We start from the raw sequence: 20,606 nt of genomic DNA, 5'->3' as shown, positions 1-20,606 counted from the left end.
GAACTCGGGTCTGTTTCTAGTACCCAAAGATGTGTAAACAATCTAAATTCCTTCCTGTGGATTTTAGAGCCAGAAGGCCTTGAAGGAGCTGCAATTCTTTACACCACTTCCCACGGCTCTCCCATGCCAGCTCCACAAAGGCTTGCACTCCAGCTGTTCTTGAAATCCCACCTCACAGCCTTTGACTTGCTCTTCCTTTTGCTTAGAGTATTCCTTACAAGAAGTATGTAAGGCGTAGTGCTAATTTCATTCAGGTCTCTTATTCATTAACAATCAATCACAGATGCTCTAGTGGGTACAGCAGTTAAACAGACAAAAAACTCTCGTATGAGGCTCTCCCATCCCAGAGAGTAAAGGAGAGTAAGCAACGTTAGAAGACAGCTTTCTCTGGAGCAGGATGAAGCAGGGAGAGCAGGAAGAGGAGCCATTTCATATGAGATGCAGAAGGTCTCATGGAAAAACTGACACCTAAGCTAAAAAGGGAGTAAGAAAACCTACTGTTCATACTGAACCATTGCAGACCAAGTTACAACAACTGGTAAAGATACAAAGTTGAGCTCCAGGAACTGTAGTCAAGGGCAGCCCAGTAAGAGCAGCCTAACTAACAACAGCTAGGAGGAAAATCCACCAAGTGTAGCACTCTGCACACCAAAGGAAAGAAGCACTTAAAGAAGCAACCAACACATTGTCATAGCTGCTTGTGGGGTCCAGACAAGGACTAAGACCTGGCCACTGCAAGATTCATGTGGAAGCCACTGGGGAACTTGAAGAAGCCATGGGGAAGTCCTGAGAAGAAGGGCATCGGGGAGTTTGAAGGGATTGGTGGGGAGAGTGGTATGAGAAAGGGCAGTGAACTATCAAGGAGCTTTGCTGAGAGTAGGGGCGGGGTGGGGGGCAGGAGAAGTCCCAGGGAGAGGAAGAATTTGAGTGAGAAGTGTACTCTCCTGTTGACTGTTTCATTTCTACAACATCCCGACCAACTCCGGGCACAAAGAGGACAACAGGATGTATCAGTGTTATTGATAATATCAGGAAACAGTTCCACTGTCCAACCAGCATAAGAAGGTTGGAGTCTCACCTAAAGGGTGAGATTAGATTAAGCTAGAAAAATGCTATGTTAGGTACAGCTCCACCTGTAATACAGGCATGAGTCTTAAACTTAGTTCCTATTGACAATTCCTATTGACAGACAACATTAGGAAATATCAGAAAGTATCAAGCAATACCATGCAAGGAAAGAAACATAGTCTATAAGTTACATTACAAGTATATCTAAGACTATCCTAATGCTGATGAGTCTTAACATAGCAAAGAGCAGCATCCACACATATAATTCGGTCATAGCAATAATCTCAATTATTTTTTGAGACATGGTTTCTCTTTGTAGCTCTGGCGGTTCTAGAACCCACTCTGTAGAGCAGGATGGCCGAGAACTCAGCGATCTACTTGTTTCTGCCTCCCAAGTGCAGAGATTAAAGGTGTGTACCACCACTATCTGACTAATAATCTACATTATTATTTTTTTCATTTTATTCAAAATATCATATAAAAACTAAAACATAGTAGTATATAAAAATCTGAATTTCAACACAATTAATTTGTGCTGTAACATAAATTAGTATAAATTTACACTAAATATAAAGCAAAAGACTTTTAAAATCATGAAATCTTAAAATAAATTTCCAAATGATATCTGACTGTCAACTACTACTGACATCCACTTAATAAAAACAAAGGTGATGGCAGCATGCTCTGTTAGCGCTGAAGTTTACTGTGGTGACAGGTGGGGACACTGGACAGATAGCAGAACACTCACCGAGCTCATGCAAGCCCTGAGTTTAGTGGCTACTACCTCTAAATATAGAACAAGAAACAAAAGTCACCTGTCACAGAAACAATATTGAGTAATCGTCTCATGGTCTGAGGACTGATGTCACTGAACCAATCCTCCGTGACCAGCAGCTTCGTGAGATCAAAGGACATCTGCCGGGTGATGGTCCTCTGCATCTGTCTTCTGCGGTAAGTATCCTGAAACACAACACCACCAGTAGGGAGTTAATGTGTGCAAATGAGAAGAACAACAAAAGGGGCTGTAGAGTCAGCTCTGGGTAAGAATAGCAGACACAGGCCTTTAAAATCAGCGCTCTGGAGGCAGAAGAATATGGATCTCTGTGAGGTCGGCCTGGTCTACAGAGCTAGTGCCAAGACAGGCTCCAAAGCTACAGAGAAACCCTATCTCAAAAAAAAAAAAAAATAGCACAATTCGCAATATTAACCAAAAGGAAGGTTATGTGCTAATCAAGTACAACTACTTCTGAGGCAGAAGCTTACAGAGAAGTTATAAGGTAAGTTGGCAGCAACGCATGGATGCATGCCCACTGAGTGCTGGACAGTTAGGGAAAGCTTAATGTCAAGATGGGAGGTGAGCAGAACTCCATAAAGAGAATCCCAGTCAGACTCCAGGAAGCCTCCACACTGAAGGAACCCTAGGACAATAAAGTAAGCTCCCACACAGTTCTAGGGACCCAGCATCTCTGTAGGCTGTTTTAAAGTATTATACAATTTCTCCTCACAGCTCCTCAGAGAGTGAAAGGTGCTCTGCAGAGTGGGCTGGAGTGGATAAAATCCCATCTCCTAAGACAAGAACAGACACAACAGAGGCATAGCCTCGAGTCCTGAAGTGTAGGGTAGGTGGATGCAATCACAAGTACCCAAGGACCTGGACTCCTATGAGAGAAATTCAAAATACTGAAACACTCCCAAGACTATGTCAACTGTCATTCATACTAACTTTGAATTCATATCTGTAAAGCATTGGGCACAAAACCAAAGACACAAGGTTTAAAAAGTCATGTCCAAATGGTAGCAAACCAGAAAAAAAAAAAAAAAGACAATGCCAGTATAATCCCGTATCAGTCACCCCTAAGCAGCACTATCAGCAAAGCTTCTCTGTAGGTGGACATCTTCTCACTTTATACCCTAAATAAACACTCCTACGAATAAGATGAGTGGACCAGAAACCCACGGAGACTGGGAAGGGATATCACTACAGAGTGGCGCCCAGTGTGGTAATGAACTCCACATAAAACCTGAGAGGGCTTAAAAAGGAGAGTGAGAGAATTTAAGACAGCTTTTGGCTGTTTGTGGGTGGCTTGCTGCAAAGAAATTTTCCTGACTCAGCAGCAGGAAAAAATTGGCTGTTTTAAAATGCCGGCTTTCTGGGCTGTGCCACCATTGCGATCTCTGTCTGGCTCCTGCAGGAGACAGATCTTTTGTATGGAGCATTTGGAGTAAAGTGCTACGGCTTGCTTGATGGCAATGTGGACTGCTGTGTGCCTGGAACTCTGTGTGGCTCAGGGGCACCAAATGGCTCTGAACTGTACTGGTCTCAGGCAGGAACTACCATAATTACCATAATAACAGCCCAGTTAAGGTTTAGCTGGGCAGGACACAGGTGGTACCATATTACCCCTACATGGTGCAACTTAAGTTTTTAAGAAGTGCTTAACATTTTAAAAAATGCTCCTGGATAGTAAAAAAATTACTGATTCACAATAAAACAGATTCAGACACTGTTGGATGAATGTACGTAGGCTTGGGAGAGAGAAGAAAAAGAATATAAAGAATAAAGTTAATGTCTTAAAAAAAGGGTAAAGTCTTTAAAGAGACAGAGTACAGATAGTTAAGAGATTAAAAGAAATAAAGAAAAATAAGCCACGTAAAAATGGAAAATTCACAGAGAGTCTGGATTATGTACATTGTGTTTTCTTTAAAATTTTTGACTGTGAAGGAGTTAAGTACAGAGAGACATTTCATTACATGGGCTGCCAAGCTAAATCAGAATGGATATAAGGGTATTACGATTTCAAAATTTGGGTCTAAGGATATGATGCTTTGGAGAGGGTCTTCTTTTGTTTTCACAGAGGAACAGACCCTGTGGATTGGTTCTATCCCAATATGGTATGATAGACCACACCCTCCTGAAAGGTTGCTGTGAACAACCTAAAAAAAAAATTACTTCACTCAACTGCCGACTGAGATGACCCTGGCATACAGGTTACACCATGAAAGATCTGATTAACAGCGCACCCATTCAGCAGGAAGCAGTTTAGAGAGAAAAAACTGTGCCCATGTTCCCAAATATTGCTTATATATGTTCTTTTACATTTAAAGGGGGATATGATATAGATATGAATAATTTACATTGGTATAAATTTTGCTTTATTGGTATTAACTTAAGGTCAATTTTGTTATATGTATATGTTTTTCTGATATTGATTAATGTACTGTGATTGTATAGTTCATTTAAAAATGTAATGTATAGGTCTTTCCGAACCAGGCCGTGCAGGAGGCGCCATCATGGGTGTTGACATCCACCACAACAAGGACCGAAAGGTTCGGCGCAAGGAGCCCAAGAGCCAGGACATCTACCTGCGGCTGCTGGTCAAGCTGTACAGGTTTCTGGCCAGGCGAACCAACTCCACCTTCAATCAGGTTGTGCTGAAAAGGTTATTCATGAGTCGCACCAACCGGCCACCTCTGTCCCTGTCCCGGATGATCCGAAAGATGAAGCTTCCCGGCCGAGAAAACAAGACAGCTGTGGTTGTGGGGACAGTCACAGATGACGTGAGGATTCTTGATGTGCCCAAACTGAAGGTGTGTGCACTGCGGGTGAGCAGCCGGGCCCGAAGTCACATCCTCAAGGCTGGGGGTAAGATCCTCACCTTTGACCAGCTGGCCTTGGAGTCTCCCAAAGGCTGTGGCACTGTGCTCCTGTCTGGACCTTGGAAGGGCCGAGAGGTGTACCGGCATTTTGGCAAGGCCCCAGGAACCCCACACAGCCATACCAAACCCTATGTCTGCTCCAAGGGCCGGAAGTTTGAACGTGCCAGAGGCAGAAGGGCCAGCCGCGGCTACAAAAACTAACCCTGGATCTTACTGTTATTAAAAGGCTTTGGATGTTGAAAAAAAAATGTAATGTATAATTAGGAAATATAGGTTGTTAATGGATAATCATCAATAATAGTCAAGCTTGTAGTCATGTTAGATTTTCTAGATATATATATTTCAGTTAGATAGGCATTCTTCATATCTTTCAAAGACTGCAGAATATGGCATTTAAATGTTTTAATAACTTAGGACTTTTCATGACAATGAAACACACCTGCTCCTGGCAGCACCAATCTACTTCAAGAGGAAGATGGGCATCAAAGAGGCTCGTTACGGAGTTTGATAGCCATCTGAGTAAGAAACTGCTCTTGCCTGGACTGTTGCATAAACTGGACACAAAGAACCCACAGAGAGAGGACTGCTAAACTTGCCTAAAGGTGAGATGATCTTTCGGGGTTCCTGACTCATTAAAGAGTCTGCGAGACATTCTGCAGGACACAGCAGAAAGTGACTGAACCGTCTTTGAAATTGCCTGCTTCATGGAAAAGTCTGCTGGATACTATGGGCCTAAAGGCCGAAGATGGATGCCCCAACGGTACAGAGGAACTTTGGGTGACTGTCCAGGCAGCGAGATGTCTCTGTCATTTCTAGAGTTTTCTTATTTCTTGTTTACTTAGGTAGTATTATATCTTTCTGGAGTCTTTGATGGAGTTGAAGAATGAATAGATAGTTATAGTTTTCCTTAGTTATGATAAGAGATAAAATAGATATAAATATTGTAGCTATAATTCTTGCTTGATAACTGTTTTGTTATATGTAATTTTACTGTGTTAAAATGAAAGCCTTCTTTTTTGTTTAAACAGAAAAAGGGGAAATGACATGGGAATCATTTCTTTCTAATCTGTTGCTTTCGTTGGTTAATTAATAAGGAAACTGCCTTGGCCCATTTGATAGGCCAACCCTTAGGTGGGTGGAGTAAACAGAACAGAATGCTGGGAGAAAGAAGCTGAGTCAGGCAGTAGCCATGATTCTCCCACCCGACACAGCCACAGGTTAAGATCTTCCCTGGTAAGCCACCTCTTGGACTACACAGATTATTAGAAATGGGTTAGATCAATATGTAAGAGCTAGCCAATAAGAGGCTGGAACTAATGGGCCAGGCAGTGTTTAAAAGAATACAATTTCTGTGTAATTATTTCGGGTGTAAAGCTAGCCGGGTGGCGGGACGCAGCCCCGCCGCTCCTATTACAACACATGGGTGTGGAGACTACAATACAGACCTTGTAAACGCTGGGCAAGGAAGAAGGACCTAAGAAGATAAAGGTAGAGATGGCATCTGCTCAGGAACAAATGCGAGGGCACAATCATTTGCTGGACTGTGAAGTCTCACCAGTCACTGGGCAGTGCCAACACCTTGAAAGACCCCAGCTTAGCTGCTGTAATGCCATTTTGCAAAGCCTTCACACAAACAAATGTAAGTTCAAGGTAAAGTCAGTACTCCTAGGCAGTCAAACAGGATATCTATGGTCAGACACCAGGCCTAGGAGGGGAACGAACAGTTCTGGGAAAAACTACATGTACCCTAGATAGGGCCAAGTCTGTTATTATTATCAGACCTTCATGTCTCTGGGGAACTTGTTCCCTAAATGAACCCATCGCCTCATTCGAACTGACCAATGAGATCCCTGTAACCATGCATTGCTTCTGTATGCCTGCTTTTGCTACCCTTTTCCTATAAAAAGACCTTCTCCCAGCCTGCAGGGGGGCAAGTCCTCCGAAAGGACTTTGCCGCCCACAGGTACCTGTGCCCACCCAATAAACCTCTTGCTAATTGCAGCCAATGGTGTCGACTGTTCCTTGGGTTAGGGGTCTCCTCCTGAGGGAAGGACCACTCTGAGGGTCTTTCAACCTGACCCGGGAAGAGGCTGTAGAGGACAGAGAGCCCCACCAGCTCAAGGTCCTTGCTGCTCCAGGTACAGGAGCTCTGAGACAGCTGAAGTGGGAAGGAGGCTCAGCACTAATGTTGGTCTCAAGACCTTAACCTTGTAACTAGAGAAGAGCGTTAAGAGGATTAACTTAATCTGAATAACTGCTAACAACACAATCAGAGTATAGCCAAAGGGCAAAAAACGTGCTTAGCCTGCTCAAGGTCCAGTCCCCAACACTGTAAGGAAAAATCAATCACATAATTAAGTTTGATGGCACAGATGGCGCCTTACCCTTCTGTTGAGAGCTGTTTTGCTCCCAAGCTTTGTCATCTCCCCAAGGCTGTTCTGTGAGACTCTTCTGTCAGCATCGTCTTGCACCCCTGGAAGAACACATGGAGACATCACCCTGGTGGTTTAAAAGACAGTCCCACAGAACACTTGTCCCCAGCTGATGGCTCTGCCCAGGAGGTCTAGGGGCTGAGGCCTTGCTGGAGGGAATGTGCTTCTGGAGGTAGGCTTTGAGAGTTTAAAGAGGCATGCCATTTTGTGTTTGCTTTGTTTCCTGCTTACAGTTTAAGATGTGAACTCACAACTTGCTACTCCAGCTGCCGTGCCTGCTACTATGCTTCCCCACCATGATGATGCTGGACTCTCACCACTCGGGGACCATGGCCCAAATAAACTCTTCCTTCTATAAGTTGCTCTACTCATGGCATTCCATCACAGCAATAGGGAAGTCACTAATTAAAGCACCATGTGTGTAAAGTTGTTTCGTGTGATATTAAAGAGATGTAAAAGAGCAACATTAGCTTTCAAGGTAAAAAAAGAAACTATAAAACATTTAAGACTACTGCAAGCCCAAGGACTTTAGGATTTGATACCTACCTGTGGTATCTGGGCATGAAATGTCCCCATTTGTTGCTGAAGTTACAAGAAATTTTCTTGCATTGCTAAGCCCTCGACTATTAAGAAAAACTGGCAGATGAACTATATTGCGCATATAGTCATGTCCATTTATATTTGAATCACGAAGCACACTGTTCAGGTTCTGGTTGATGGCCTTTATAATAATATGTGGATCACTTGCGAAAATGGCAATAAAGGGGCCTTTTGAAAACAGAACTCGGACCTGTGGTAGAAGAAAGGCATGAACATGACACAAATTTTAAAATTATACAAAATAATATCTTCTTAAAATCTGCACTATTCTTAGCTGGGCAGTGGTGGTGCACACCTTTAATGCCAGCACTTGGGAGGCAGAGGCGGGCAGATCTCTGAATCTGAGGCCAGCCTGCTCAACAGGGCAAGTTCCAGGACAGCCAGTATTATGCAGGGAAAACCTAGTTCAGAGGAGAGAGAGAGGAAAAAAAAAAAAATCCCTGTTCTATCCTTTGGTGCTATGTTTTCTGAATATCATTCATTTTTCATAAAAATTTATTTCCTATAAAAACATTTTATAGGTGGCTCAATCTTAGTGTTGGTGCTATCATCCACCACCACCAAAAACAACAAAGAGAACAGTTAATATCCTTTTCAGATAGCTGCTGCCTACACCAAAGGAATTTTCTGTGAATACATGTGAAGCCCTGGGGGCACATACCTCTGCAGTTTGCCACTGCACACACCTTAAATTACTGTGTTCTACTTCCTAGCACAAGACTATAAATTCGTAGACTCCCTGTCATCTCAGCATACAAACACGACTGTCTGCTGAGCCACGCGTGCCATGGAGAGATACTCCACATGGGGTTTGCTTTGTTTTTGTTTTTTTCCTAAGCCATCATCACGCTGAGATTATTTAAACACGTTCCTGATTAAACATTTACTTTAACAGTATTTCTACACTAAAAAATTAGTTTTCCCGGCACTTGGGAAGCAGAGGCAGGCAGATCTCTAGTGAGTTTGAGACCTGCCTGGTCTACAGAGTGAGTTCTAGGCCAGCCTGGGCTACACAGAGAAACCCTGTCTCAAAAAAATAATTAAAGAAAATAGCCAGGCTGTGGTAGCACACACCTTTAGTCCCAGCACTCGAGAGGCTGAGGTAGGCAGATTTCTGTATTTCTGTGAGTTCGAGGCTAGCCTGGCCTACAAGAGCTAGTTCCAGGAAAGGTTCCAAAGCTACAGAGAAACCCTATCTTGAAAAACAAAACAAAACAAAAAAAATCTTTTTATAAAAGAGAAAGTCATTAGAGGAAACCAGTGTTTTTTAAATAAGAAGCACAGTTTCCATCACAGTTGAGATATTTTGTGACGTTGTGCATCCTACATAGCCAAAGTGACAAGTTTGGAGACAGGGAGACGTACAGTGTCCAGCATCTGAAGGACCTTGTCCTGTTCACAGGCATCCAGGCCATCGATGATGACCACCAGCCTTGTCTGATTCTGAGTGAAGCTGTCAATGGTTTTTGCCATCCTGGCCATCAACTCGACTTCACACTTCAGGACCTGCACAAAGCACAGAAGATACAAGAAGATGAAATACGTTTCTTTAAAAGCACAAGAGAAAGCCATTCAACAAAAGGAGGAGAAATCCAAAGTTCTTGCTGCCAGCGGCAGTTCCCCTAAAAGCCGTGGTAAGGGTTTTGGTGTATTGGCTGACATGTCATGAGAAAACATTGTGATAGGAATTTATGAAGGACCAAATGGGTTCAGAGACATGCTTGCCAAAATCACAGACTCTGAATGACAAAAGACTTGGACTTGAATTCCATCCAAAAGACCTACTGATTACCGCACTACTCTTGGCTCTGTGGTGGCATCGAGCTTTTAACAAAGCTAAATACACTCATAACATAAGGGCCAGGAATTGCAATCCTTGGTATTTACTCAAAAGAGCTAAAAACTATCATCTACACAAAAACCTGAACACAGATATTTATAGCAATTTTATTCATAACTGTTAAAATCTAAATCAGCAAAGTTATATTTCAGTACATAACTGAATAAACATAGACTCTTCATTCAGACAACAATATTATCCAGGCCTAGAAAGCAGTAACATTTTAAGGTATGGAAAGGAACATAAATGTCTATTATTAGGTCAAAGAAGCCAATATGAAAGAACCACATACTGCATGGTTTCAACTACATGACATCCTAGAAAAGACTACTGACATCAGTGTTTGACTGGGGCTGGGAAAGACAGAGGGCTGAACTGAGGCAGGGGCTTTCGTGGCAGCAAAAATAGTACGATCATAGGTATATTATTAAATAATTATGCAAACCCCCAAAATGTACAGCACCAAGACTGAACCTGGCATAAACTGTGGACAAGGAGTCTGACTATGAAGGACTACTGCAGGTTCATCAACCAGAGCAAATGTGGCCCTCTAATGACAGGTGTGTGTGTGGTAGCACAAGATACATGGGGTATATCTAAATTTTCCTATAAACCTAACAAACAAATTAAACTAAACTAAATACAACAAACTCAGTAACAAACAAAATGTAGCTGAGTGGTAAGATACTAGCCTAGAATTCACAAGGTCCCAGGTTTAGTCCCTAACAGTGAACAAAGAAAAAACCAAAACAACAATACAGCTTACATATAACCCTTTGATATACCAAGAGCATGCCCAGTGAGCAGGGCAATGGCAGCATATTCCCACCTCAGTTTCCGAATGGTGAGTACTCACTTTCATGAACCCTTCACTTTTCAATTTATGCAGTTTGGAGGCAGCACTGTGGAGGCGTTTTCGCTGAGAATTGAGGAGAGAGTCCAGCACTTGCCACCATGTCCGGCAGTTCAGCACGAAGGCCAGCCCCACGATAGATGCAATTGATATGAGGACAGCATTCACTGTCAGATGTTTGGGGTCAATTCTGAATATAGCCAGAAGAGTAATTCCAGCAATAATGCAGCCCACGATGAAAAGAAAGATGATAAATGATGGGAGACAGCATGTTTTTTTCCATTTCTTTTTACCTGAAACAGAACACATAGCATTGACAATTAATGCCATATCACATACCCAAAATACCGTAATATTTATGGTAAAGAGGTTCAATCCATGGTCTCATGAAGGAAAATGAACATTTACTACTTTCCTCACCCAAGAAACACACCAGGAAGGAATGAGAAGGGAGGGGAGGAAGGAGTCCTACCCTGAGTATCTTCAGTCTTGAATACTCGAAAAAGCCTGGTAGCCAAAAAGCCGAACTCTCTCTCACAGGCGTCTGAGAGTGTCGCGATCATTTCAGCCAAGGAAGTTTCTCCACCTACACTGGAGAGTCTGTTGTAGTCAGTAAACAAAAACCTTGGGGCGAGACCAAACAGGAAGTTACTCAGCTATCTGATGCAGAAACTTCTAACATACATATGCCATCTCTATCATTTAGTCTACATTTTCTTTTTAAAAAGACAGTACCTGTTTCCTCTTTTTAAAACAATTTTAACTGTATGTGAATGAGTGTGTGTCTGCATGCATATCTGTGCACCACATGTGTGCCTGGTGCCCACGGAAGCCAGAGGAGGATGTCTATTCCCTTAGAACTGGTCCTACAGATGACTCTGAGCACCATGTGGGTGCTGGGACTTGAACCCAGGTTCTCTGGAAGAGCAGCCAGTGTTCTTAGCCACTGAGCCATCTCTCCAGGCCCCGTTTAGTCTATATTTTCTTTATGTTCTTTACAAATAATTGCCTTTCAAGTTCTGAGGGAGTGAAGCAGAACTTGGGATTGGCCATCTTCTACCCTGAGCATGCTGGAGGTTCTCTGAGGAAGACACCAATGTGTCAATGAGTGAACAATGGGAAAGGGGAGAGTGATGGCAGAGCTTCACCTCCTGAAGGAAAAGAGAAAGTGCTCGAACACCAGCCAAAGAGTGGAGCAAGCGAGAACCTTCACTACAGAGAATTCAAGCCCAGTAATACCATTTAAAAGCGAGTTTTCTGCTAGAGACTCAGTGCTTAAGAATGCTTGCTGGTCTTTGAGAGGTTTGGTTCCCAGCACGCACGAGGCAGCTCGCAACCACGTGTAACTCCAGCTCCAGGAACTCTGGCCTCCCTCTTCTAAACCCTACAGGCACTACATGTGCAGTCCACATGAGGCAAAGCACCCATACACATACAATAAAAATCCATACATCCTAAAAATAAGATTAAACAAACTTTTCTAATATCTTATTTTATTTATAGCGTTAACATATACCAAGAATTTAGAAATAACTGTAAAATATTCTTTTCACAGTTGTTCTTCAAATCAATTGACTTACTGACATCTTTAATCTCTGAAATATTTATTTCTACATTAATTCATTCTTTCCTTCTATCTCTAAATTAAACTCTCCCCTCAACCCAGTGATGAAGTATGTTTCAAACTTACAGTCTGGAAGGACACTGCACTATATTATGTAGTCTTAACTGACACTGGTTTAGTTGCTCTAACTTCTTCAAAACTACCATTTTATTAATTTAAACTATTTTAATTTTCTGTAAATATTTCCTCCAATTGTGTTAATCTACACTGTAATTGTATACTTTAAACTTTTCATTCTTTAAAAAGGTTGTTTACTTCATTTTTAAAGTGCATGTATGTGTATGTGTGTGCATATGTGTGTGCTCATGTACACATGTGTATAGGCGCCTGTGGAGACCAGAAGAGAGCATCAGATCCCCTGGGGCTGGAATTACAGGTTTTTATGAATCACCTATTATAGGTGTAGAAACAAAACTCAAGTCCTCTGCAAGAGCAACAAGCACTCTTAACCACTGAGCCATTTCTCCAACCCCAAATATCTTAAGACTTCTCAATTTTAAATCTTTTTAATACTTAAATTTATATGCTAATTGCAAAAGTCCCTCAGTATTCACAGACAGCTGGGTCTAGGATCAGTATAAGTCTCTCATATAAAACACAAGATGCACATACTTCACTCTACTTTAAACCATGTCTAGACTATGTATGATGTCTAATACAGTGCAGATGCCATGTAAACAGCTGCTATGCTGCATTGTTTAATGGCATCAAGAAGAAGCTTGCACATGTTCATCAGGCATAAGTTTTGAAAACATGGGTTTCATGTGAAACACATGTTTCCTGTGGGAAAGTGAAAACACAGTGAACTGCATCTACCAATGCAGAACCAAGGATAAAGAGAGCTGGCCTTGCTTGTATTTTTTAGCCTTTATTTTCTCACCTATACTCCTATCATAGTTTTGATGGTTTGAATGACTTGCATTCATCTGAAATCATATGTATTTTACCTTATTATAATTTTAAACTTCTTTACCTTTTAACAGGATTTTAAGTCTTTTTGTTAACCCCTATGGAAGCATTTTCCTCTTTAGTTTCTAGCTGAAACTAAACAAACTTACTTTTATCAAGAACCTTACACTTTTCCTTTATTCCTTAAGTGTCCTTCCCCTTTCACATTTTTATCATAACTCCCTACTTGAGATGTGCAGTAATTTTAGACACATACATCTATGCAGAGATGAGGAAAGAGTAGCTCAGCAGGAGCAGGGTTTCCAGATGTTTCTGCTCCTTCAAGAGAAGCCAGGCCCTTCCTTGGTCTTGACCTCTTCCTACAGAAACTCCACCTGGAAGGCCAACACCTTTCCGAGGAGTCGGCAAGGACGGTAGTGAAGACTTGCAGTGCGGCTCCATTATGGAGGGTTACTCAGGGAAGCCCTGGTGTAAACCCTGGCACTGTCCCAGAAAAGCCACAAGTATGTAACAGGTATCAAGGAAGAGGGAGAGGTTTCTGTACAAATAAAACACCATAGCCGGGCGAGGGTGGCGCACGTCTTTAATCCCAGCACTCGGGAGGCAGAGGCAGGCGGATCTCTGTGAGTTCGAGACCAGCCTGGTCTACAGAGCTAGTTCCAGGACAGGCTCCAAAGCCACAGAGAAACCCTGTCTCGAAAAACCAAAAAAAAAAAAAAAAAAAAAAAAAAAAAAAAAAAAAAAAAACCATAAAAACAGACAGCGTTCCTGTGGGAAAGTGACCTCACCTATGGGAAGGGGATATACTATAAAGTGTTTCTCTAAGGTACTGAGGCAGGCTTTTGTTTTGTTTTATTTTGTTTTCATCAGAAAGAGTAAGGTACCAATATTTTCTGGAATAAGATGCCTTCTAAAATTCTTTTAAATCTCTTGTTCATCATTATTAAAAGTTCCTGCTGTCAAGAGGGCTGCCTCACCTCACAGGCAAAGCCTTTGTAGTTTGCTCTGGCAGTTCAGGTGGGTTCACAAACATCAGTCTGAAGAGGAGTTCCAGGTAGCCAATGTGTCTTGCCAGTCTGGTACTGAGGGCCCAGGCCCAGTTCCAGCTCTCTCCTTCCCGCCGTCCACCAAAGTAAATGACGACTGAAATTGACAGTTTGCATTGGTCAGGCCGCTTTTGTTTTCTCACAGTCAACTCTCAAGTAAAGGGGAGCTAACCCTGGGTAACTGTGACTGTCCATATTAATTCTTAACTATTCCTCCAAGAACTCCTCAAGGAATCTGGCGGTGTGTAAGACTGGAAAGTAAAATACTGACTATAAATCCCAAGGGAAAGCCAAGCCTTAAGTCAATGGGTAGTTCGATGCAAAGGGGCTGAGTGTGTCATCCTTGCAACTGTTAAAGCCACCACTTCCCTCAGGAACAAATCTATACCCTTGCTGGTTTTTTTTTCCAGTTTTTTGAGATAGGATTTCTCTGTAGCCTTTCCTGGAACTAGCTCTTGTAGGCCAGGCTAGCCTTGAACTCACAGAAATACAGAAATCTGCCTGCCTCTGCCTCCCAAGTGCTGGGACTAAAGGTGTGTGCTACCACAGCCTGGCTATTTTTTTAAATTATTTTTTTTTTGAGACAGGGTTTCTCTGTGTAGCCCTGTCTGGCCTGGAACTCACTCTGTAGACTAGGCATGTCTCAAACTCACAGAGATCTACCTGCCTCTCCTAGGATTAAAGGTGTGTATCATGAAACAGTGATTCTAGCTTGATTTCAGAAAAATCATAGCAATAGTCAAAATGTCCAAAAGTTGGCCATCAACGGCCACGGAGCCTTCTCTTCAGCAAGATCTACTGCAGTATAATGAGAGTCATTAGTGCTGTAACAGACAGCATGCCTGTGAGCTAGTCCTGCTGCAGTATTAGCAAGAAGTACACTGGTTCCTAAAGTTACGCCAGCTAGACGTGAACACTGGTATTCTAAACCAACTTATAAATAGCAAAAAGATTATTTTTTTTTGTAGCCAATTATAATGGGGATAGCTAGGCAAATGAGAAAAGATTGGATTAAAAAATAAATAAATAGAAAAAAAATGAAAATCAAGTAGATTGTTAAGAAACAGATGCTTTAAGTAACATGCACGCAATGCTATTCTCCATTTTTAGGAAGATTTAGAAAAGCAAAGACTTACTGAAAAATATATATAAGAGAGCCAGGAAACTCAATGAAACTGCTATGGCGAGGTTTGTATCAACTGTAAAAGCAAACACTAGGCCCACTCCCCCACACAGCATCAGGGTGAGGAACACTATGAGCCACGAGAACTGGAAAAGGGGCTCGATCTGCTGTCCTGCAAAAGTCTTCATTTCATCTGAAAGAAAAGTCATGTGTAGTGTTATTTGTTTTGCTTAGATGTAACTTTTAACTCATTCTTCCCTGTTTAATAGAAACTTGAAGTGGACACTGAAGTGCCCTGGCTAATACTGTTGTTGCTTAATCATTTAAACCAACATTTTCTTTCATTCAACCTACGCATCCCATCCCCTACTGCACACTTACCCTTCCTTCCCCATAGTCCTAAAGATGCATTAAACTCTTATGTCCATTATTCTCATCTGTCAAGGTTTTACTGATACCGGTTTTTGTGGTTTGTACTAAATAAAATATCATTCCCATATGCAAAAACAGAAACAGTATTCCGTGTTCAAACTACACATCACCTCCATTCCTCTCCAACCCCCTCATCCTCCCACTGCAGTTCTCAAAGGTACATCAAGTATAACAAGAACCACAGTCATTCTTTCTACAAAATTTGAGGTCATGTTTATATACACACTGACGCCTGCCCTTGAAGAGCCAAAGGTACATGTGTTAGGACTGGGGAGGAGGCTTCTAACAGAGGGAAAGGCCTGGATTATTAGCAAAGGCACTTGGTCCTGACTGCCGCACAGAGCTCATGGAAGGCCTGCAAATTGACAAGTGTGTGAAAAACCCACTTCACTACCCAAGCACTACCAAGGGTTGCATTGGATGCTGGCCCACAACTAGACCTGTCTTAGAAAGAAAACTCAGGGGAGGATGGACTAGAGGAAGTGAAATGTCAACCACCCAGGCAGATGCTGTGACGAGGACTTCATGGAAGCATTTCTTTACCTTCTAGTTTCTTGAGTAAGAAAGACTTCCCACTTCCCCACTGTGCATACAACCCCACACAAATGGGTGGCTGCATGGTAGGCTCGCTGAGAATATCTGCCAGGGCGCTGCTATACAAATCATAACCAAGCATGTCACCGTCTGTTTCCGTAGGAGACAAGTGTCCTGGAATGAGAAGCACATCACATCCGTACATTAAACAGTGGTATCACTATGAAGGAACACCAATTCTAACCTACTGTTCATTGGTGGGGTGGGGAGCTTATCTTGAGCATTTAAGTCTATTTAAAAACAACTCCAGAGATTCTTACACAAACATTGCATTTTGAAGAACATAATGTATCTTTTATAATATACCTATTACTTAATGATAAGATACATCATTTTGAAGTACAGCTAAGGGGGAGAAAAACTAGCAAAATAGACACAATGCTTTTTTTCTCTATGACTTAACCGTTATTCCAAGGCTGGGGGATGCAGCCCTGCAGCTCTGCAGTAGAACACTGCTAGCATGCATGAGCCTTGGGTTCAATCCTCAGAACTACGGGTGGCAGAAAAGTTCAAGAGACATTTCAACTCTAGAGACACTTTCGAAAAAATAGTATATTATAAAGTATTAATAGTATATTAATATATTATAAAGTATTAATGAAAAATATAATAAACAATCAAATAACAATTCTTGACAGAAAGATTTAACAACTCAGATACTAATAAATTAAGGCAATCCAAACAAACAAACAAACAAAAACAACTGTGAGATTATTTTTAAAGATGGAAAATCAAGAAGACATAAGAGGAGCTAGACAGATGTCTTAATGGTTAATTGCATCTCCTGCTCTTTCTGATGACACAAGTTTGGTTCCCAGCATCCACATTGAACAGTTCAAAATGCCTGTAACTCTAGTTCCAGGGGATCCAACATCCTCTTTTGGTCTCCACAGGCATGTGTGCCCACGCACATGACATACATTCACAGACACAGAAACATATACACAAATAAATTTTTAAAAATCTTTTTTACAGTAAAAGAATAGCTAAAAAGTGTTTATTATTATGACCATAGAAGAGGCCACAATATGTGTAGGTTGGTCAGAGGACAACTCAGTGGAATCAGCTCTGGTCTTCTACCTGCAACTTGAGCTCCAGGAATCAGGCTCAGGTTGCCAGGCTTGAGCAGCAGGAGTGTTTACCCTTTGAGGACACCTCACCAGCCCAGACACAGTTTTTAAAATACCTTTTTTGTTGGTGGGGGAGCCTGGGAGACACATATATACATGTAGGCAAAATACTAACAGATAAAATAAAATGAGTAAATCTAATAAAAACCTTGGGACTGGAGAGATGGCTCAGCGGTTAAGAGCATTGCCTGCTCTTTCAGAGGTCCTGAGTTCAATTCCAAGCAACCACATGGTGGCTCACAACCATCTGTAATGAGGGCTGGTGTGCAGACAGAATATTGTATACATAATAAGTAAGTAAATAAATAAATAAATAAAATAAAAACCTTGAAAATCTTTGGGGGGGGGGGCTGGTGTGCTGGATCGTTTCTTTTCCATATAATTTTACTGGAAGTTCATTATTTAAAAACTTAAGTAGAAGTGTTGAGTTGCTCAGCGGTAAAGCTTTTGCCTAGTATTGACAGAGCCCAGGGTTCAACTTCTAGCAAAATACACATGTACACAGACACACAGATAAATGCACAAACATACATGCACACAGAGATACACACACAGAGACACAGCCTACAATTGTGCATGCACAGGCTCAGTCAAGGACAAAACCCATTACTTACTGGCACCAAATATTTGAGTTAAAATGCTTTTCTGGTGGCTGCAGTCTATGTTGTAGGGAGTCTCGCCTGCTTTGTTGGGCCTGTAAAGTAGCCGCCCATCTTTGGGGTTCCGTAAAAGAAGTTCTGCCAGTCTCCGGCTCCTCCCTCGGATAGCAACATGCAGGGGCGTGTCACCTTTCTGTAAAATGGCAGCACAAGCTGAACTTGCTCGTTCTCAGGGCCAGCTCTGAACAACACTTTCCATGCCTCTATAAAGCAGACAATCTGGAGGTTTATGTTTCTCATAAATGGTGCAAATATAACATGAATTTGGATCTGTGTTCTTCAGTTTCTTTCCCTACCTTTCTACAAGTGCTTCTCAGAAATATCTCCCTCTTGGCTTCTAGAATGCAGCTTCTTCTGTCACTTAAAGAACAGCAGCAGCCTTTGCCATGTATGCCTCCCAGGCCAGGACCCACTCCTCAACACCTGAAGTAATAAGGGCAGCGGCGGGGCTGCGTCCCCAACACCCTGGCCGCCTGCCTGTCCAAGGATGTCAACCATTTTCCTCCACTAGTTCATATTCTAGCTCACGGCTTTCTTCTACCAGCTTCCATGCCAGTTCTCACTCATCATGACCAACCCCATCAGTCCCTGTCATCTTTGCCAAGCATCTGCTGTTATGGAGTGCTTAGATCCCATGACTCTATGTTCTCCATCGTGTCACATCTGTCCTCCATCCCACTACAGTATCTCCGTCTCTTCATCTTTCACTCCCTGCCATTGGCTGACCTTCTCCTACGAGACTCTGCAAACATGGACGTACTCACATCCCACACTAATAAAACCTCCTACTTGTAAGGGATCTTTCCAGTCTATTACTTCACAAGCCATCCCTTGAAGACAACCAATGATGTAAAACCTAGAAATTACATCCCAGCTCTCTTCTACCCTGACCGCTCTGAGACAATAAATAAAAGGCCTGAGTGCCTTTACCATGGCTCCCAAGGAAGGACATTATCCAAACTGTCTGTCTCACGTTCCTCTCTAGGTTTTCTTCCTGTGTTGTGCATGTGGTACAATAACTGCTGAACTGAGCAAATGTAAAAGACTTTATGTGCTGGATACTTTTGAAGACACAAAAACAGAAGACAAAATGGTTCTGATAAATGGTTCTATATAAAATGGTATATATATGGGGGCTGGAGAGATGGCTCAGTGGTTAAGAGCACTGGCTGCTCTTCCAGAGGTCCTGAGTTCGATTCCCAGCAACCACATGGTGGCTGACAACCATCTGTAATGAGATCTGACGCCCTCCTCTGGCGTGCAGGCATACATGGAGGCAGAATGTTGTATACATAATAAATAAATAAATCTTTAAAAAATAAAAAATAAATAAAATAGTATATATAGCTAATGACATAAAATGAAGAAACTTGATAAGCAAGAATAGCTATAAAACTAAGGGAATGACGCACACTCTAAGGGGCCAACTTTGACCACCGTCATTTTTCTTTACACTTGGATTTTCACTGCTATCGTACACTCACCCGCCCTGCACTAACCCCCCAAGTTCCCACGCCCATCCTGGGGGTCTTGTCAGCTTTTCATCCCACACTTCCCAGTGGCTGCTGGTCACAGCCCTTGACTGTCTATCAGTCCTCAAACTCAACACATCTGAACCACTCAACTTCATTCCACATTCTCAAACCTGTGAGAGGTCTGGGAGAGGGCTAAACATCCTAGGAAGACAAAATCTCTGGAAAACATAAGCAAACCCACAAATATACTAAAAATGAACACAGAGCAACAATAGCTAGGTTAAACATCTTTATTTCACAGTTTATTTTTGTGAAATAGTACATGAAAAGACAATTCAAAACTCACATAAGCGTCACTTCAAATACTAAAGGGACAGCGGCCCCATCAGTTGGGTAGCACTGTACTTCATAGGTGCAAAGGCCCCGGATTCTATCTGCAGCATCACAGAGAGCCCCTACAGCCTCCTCTCTGCCCATACCCAAGAGGGAAAGCACACCAATTCCCAGTACAGAGTGGCCCGTGAGCAACTGTCCATAAGTATGTGCTGACTCGGTCTCCCACAGCGACACACAAACGGACTCTAGACAGAATTCTCAGGGAACTCACTAATGACACAAGCAGCCACTTATAAACAGTGGACTCCATGACACCTCTATATAGGGAACTTCAATGTGTTTCTTATCCCAAAATGGAGACACAGAGTCAGCTGAGTCAGTGGCACAACAAGAAAGGAGGTGATGACAGTAAGGTGTCCACAAATAGGCAATACAACAATCCTTTGCTTTTCCTAGTCTGGCCGGCCTTGAAATTCTCTACATGGGTCTGTAGAGACCTCAAACTCACAGAGATCTGCCTACCTCCGCCTCCTGAGAACTGGGATTAAAGGCATCCAGCACTGTTTAAACACTGCATCCAGCAGAAGTTTCCATTTCAAAGTCTTTTTTTAACTTTATGCCCTTCCTAATTAAAAAAAATATATCTTTTTTATTTTTATTTATGTATCTGTGTATGAATATGTGCATGTGAATATGTTGTCAGGGAAACAGAAAGACATCAGATCTCCTAGAGCTGGAAATACGGGCAGGTTTTTGAACTGCCCCATGTTGTGCTGGCAACTGGACCATCAATGTAAGTCTACAGTCTACGTGGGAAACACACTGTCC

General features: G+C 42.2%; 2 protein-coding genes across 19 annotated transcripts in view; one reads left to right on the top strand and one right to left on the bottom strand.

The window, feature by feature from the left end:
• Positions 1-20,606, bottom strand: part of Kidins220 (kinase D interacting substrate 220) — a 111,172-nt gene that overhangs the window by 57,549 nt on the left and 33,017 nt on the right. For all 18 annotated transcript variants that reach the window (XM_041630423.1, XM_041630424.1, XM_041630425.1 and 15 more), the window contains exons 12-21: positions 17,923-18,100; positions 16,128-16,292; positions 15,166-15,345; positions 13,961-14,126; positions 10,923-11,074; positions 10,454-10,743; positions 9,123-9,263; positions 7,704-7,947; positions 7,110-7,198; positions 1,884-2,028 (exon numbers count right to left, since the gene is read on the bottom strand). In XM_041630423.1, the coding sequence (XP_041486357.1) occupies positions 1,884-2,028; positions 7,110-7,198; positions 7,704-7,947; positions 9,123-9,263; positions 10,454-10,743; positions 10,923-11,074; positions 13,961-14,126; positions 15,166-15,345; positions 16,128-16,292; positions 17,923-18,100 (1,750 nt within the window). The remainder of the gene's footprint in view (positions 1-1,883; positions 2,029-7,109; positions 7,199-7,703; positions 7,948-9,122; positions 9,264-10,453; positions 10,744-10,922; positions 11,075-13,960; positions 14,127-15,165; positions 15,346-16,127; positions 16,293-17,922; positions 18,101-20,606) is intronic.
• On the top strand, positions 4,323-4,973 carry LOC121432446 (60S ribosomal protein L18-like). The gene has a single exon (XM_041630432.1). The coding sequence runs from the start codon at positions 4,360-4,362 to the stop codon at positions 4,924-4,926; it is 567 nt and encodes a 188-aa protein (XP_041486366.1). The 5' UTR covers positions 4,323-4,359; the 3' UTR covers positions 4,927-4,973.

Source organism: Microtus oregoni, unplaced genomic scaffold (assembly GCF_018167655.1).
Source record: "Microtus oregoni isolate MIOR12 unplaced genomic scaffold, Mior012 000034F_ref0000314, whole genome shotgun sequence".
In the NCBI taxonomy this organism is placed as follows: domain Eukaryota; kingdom Metazoa; phylum Chordata; class Mammalia; order Rodentia; family Cricetidae; genus Microtus; species Microtus oregoni.
Note: the sequence above shows the minus strand (reverse complement) of the source record. Positions and strands in the feature narration are given on the sequence as shown.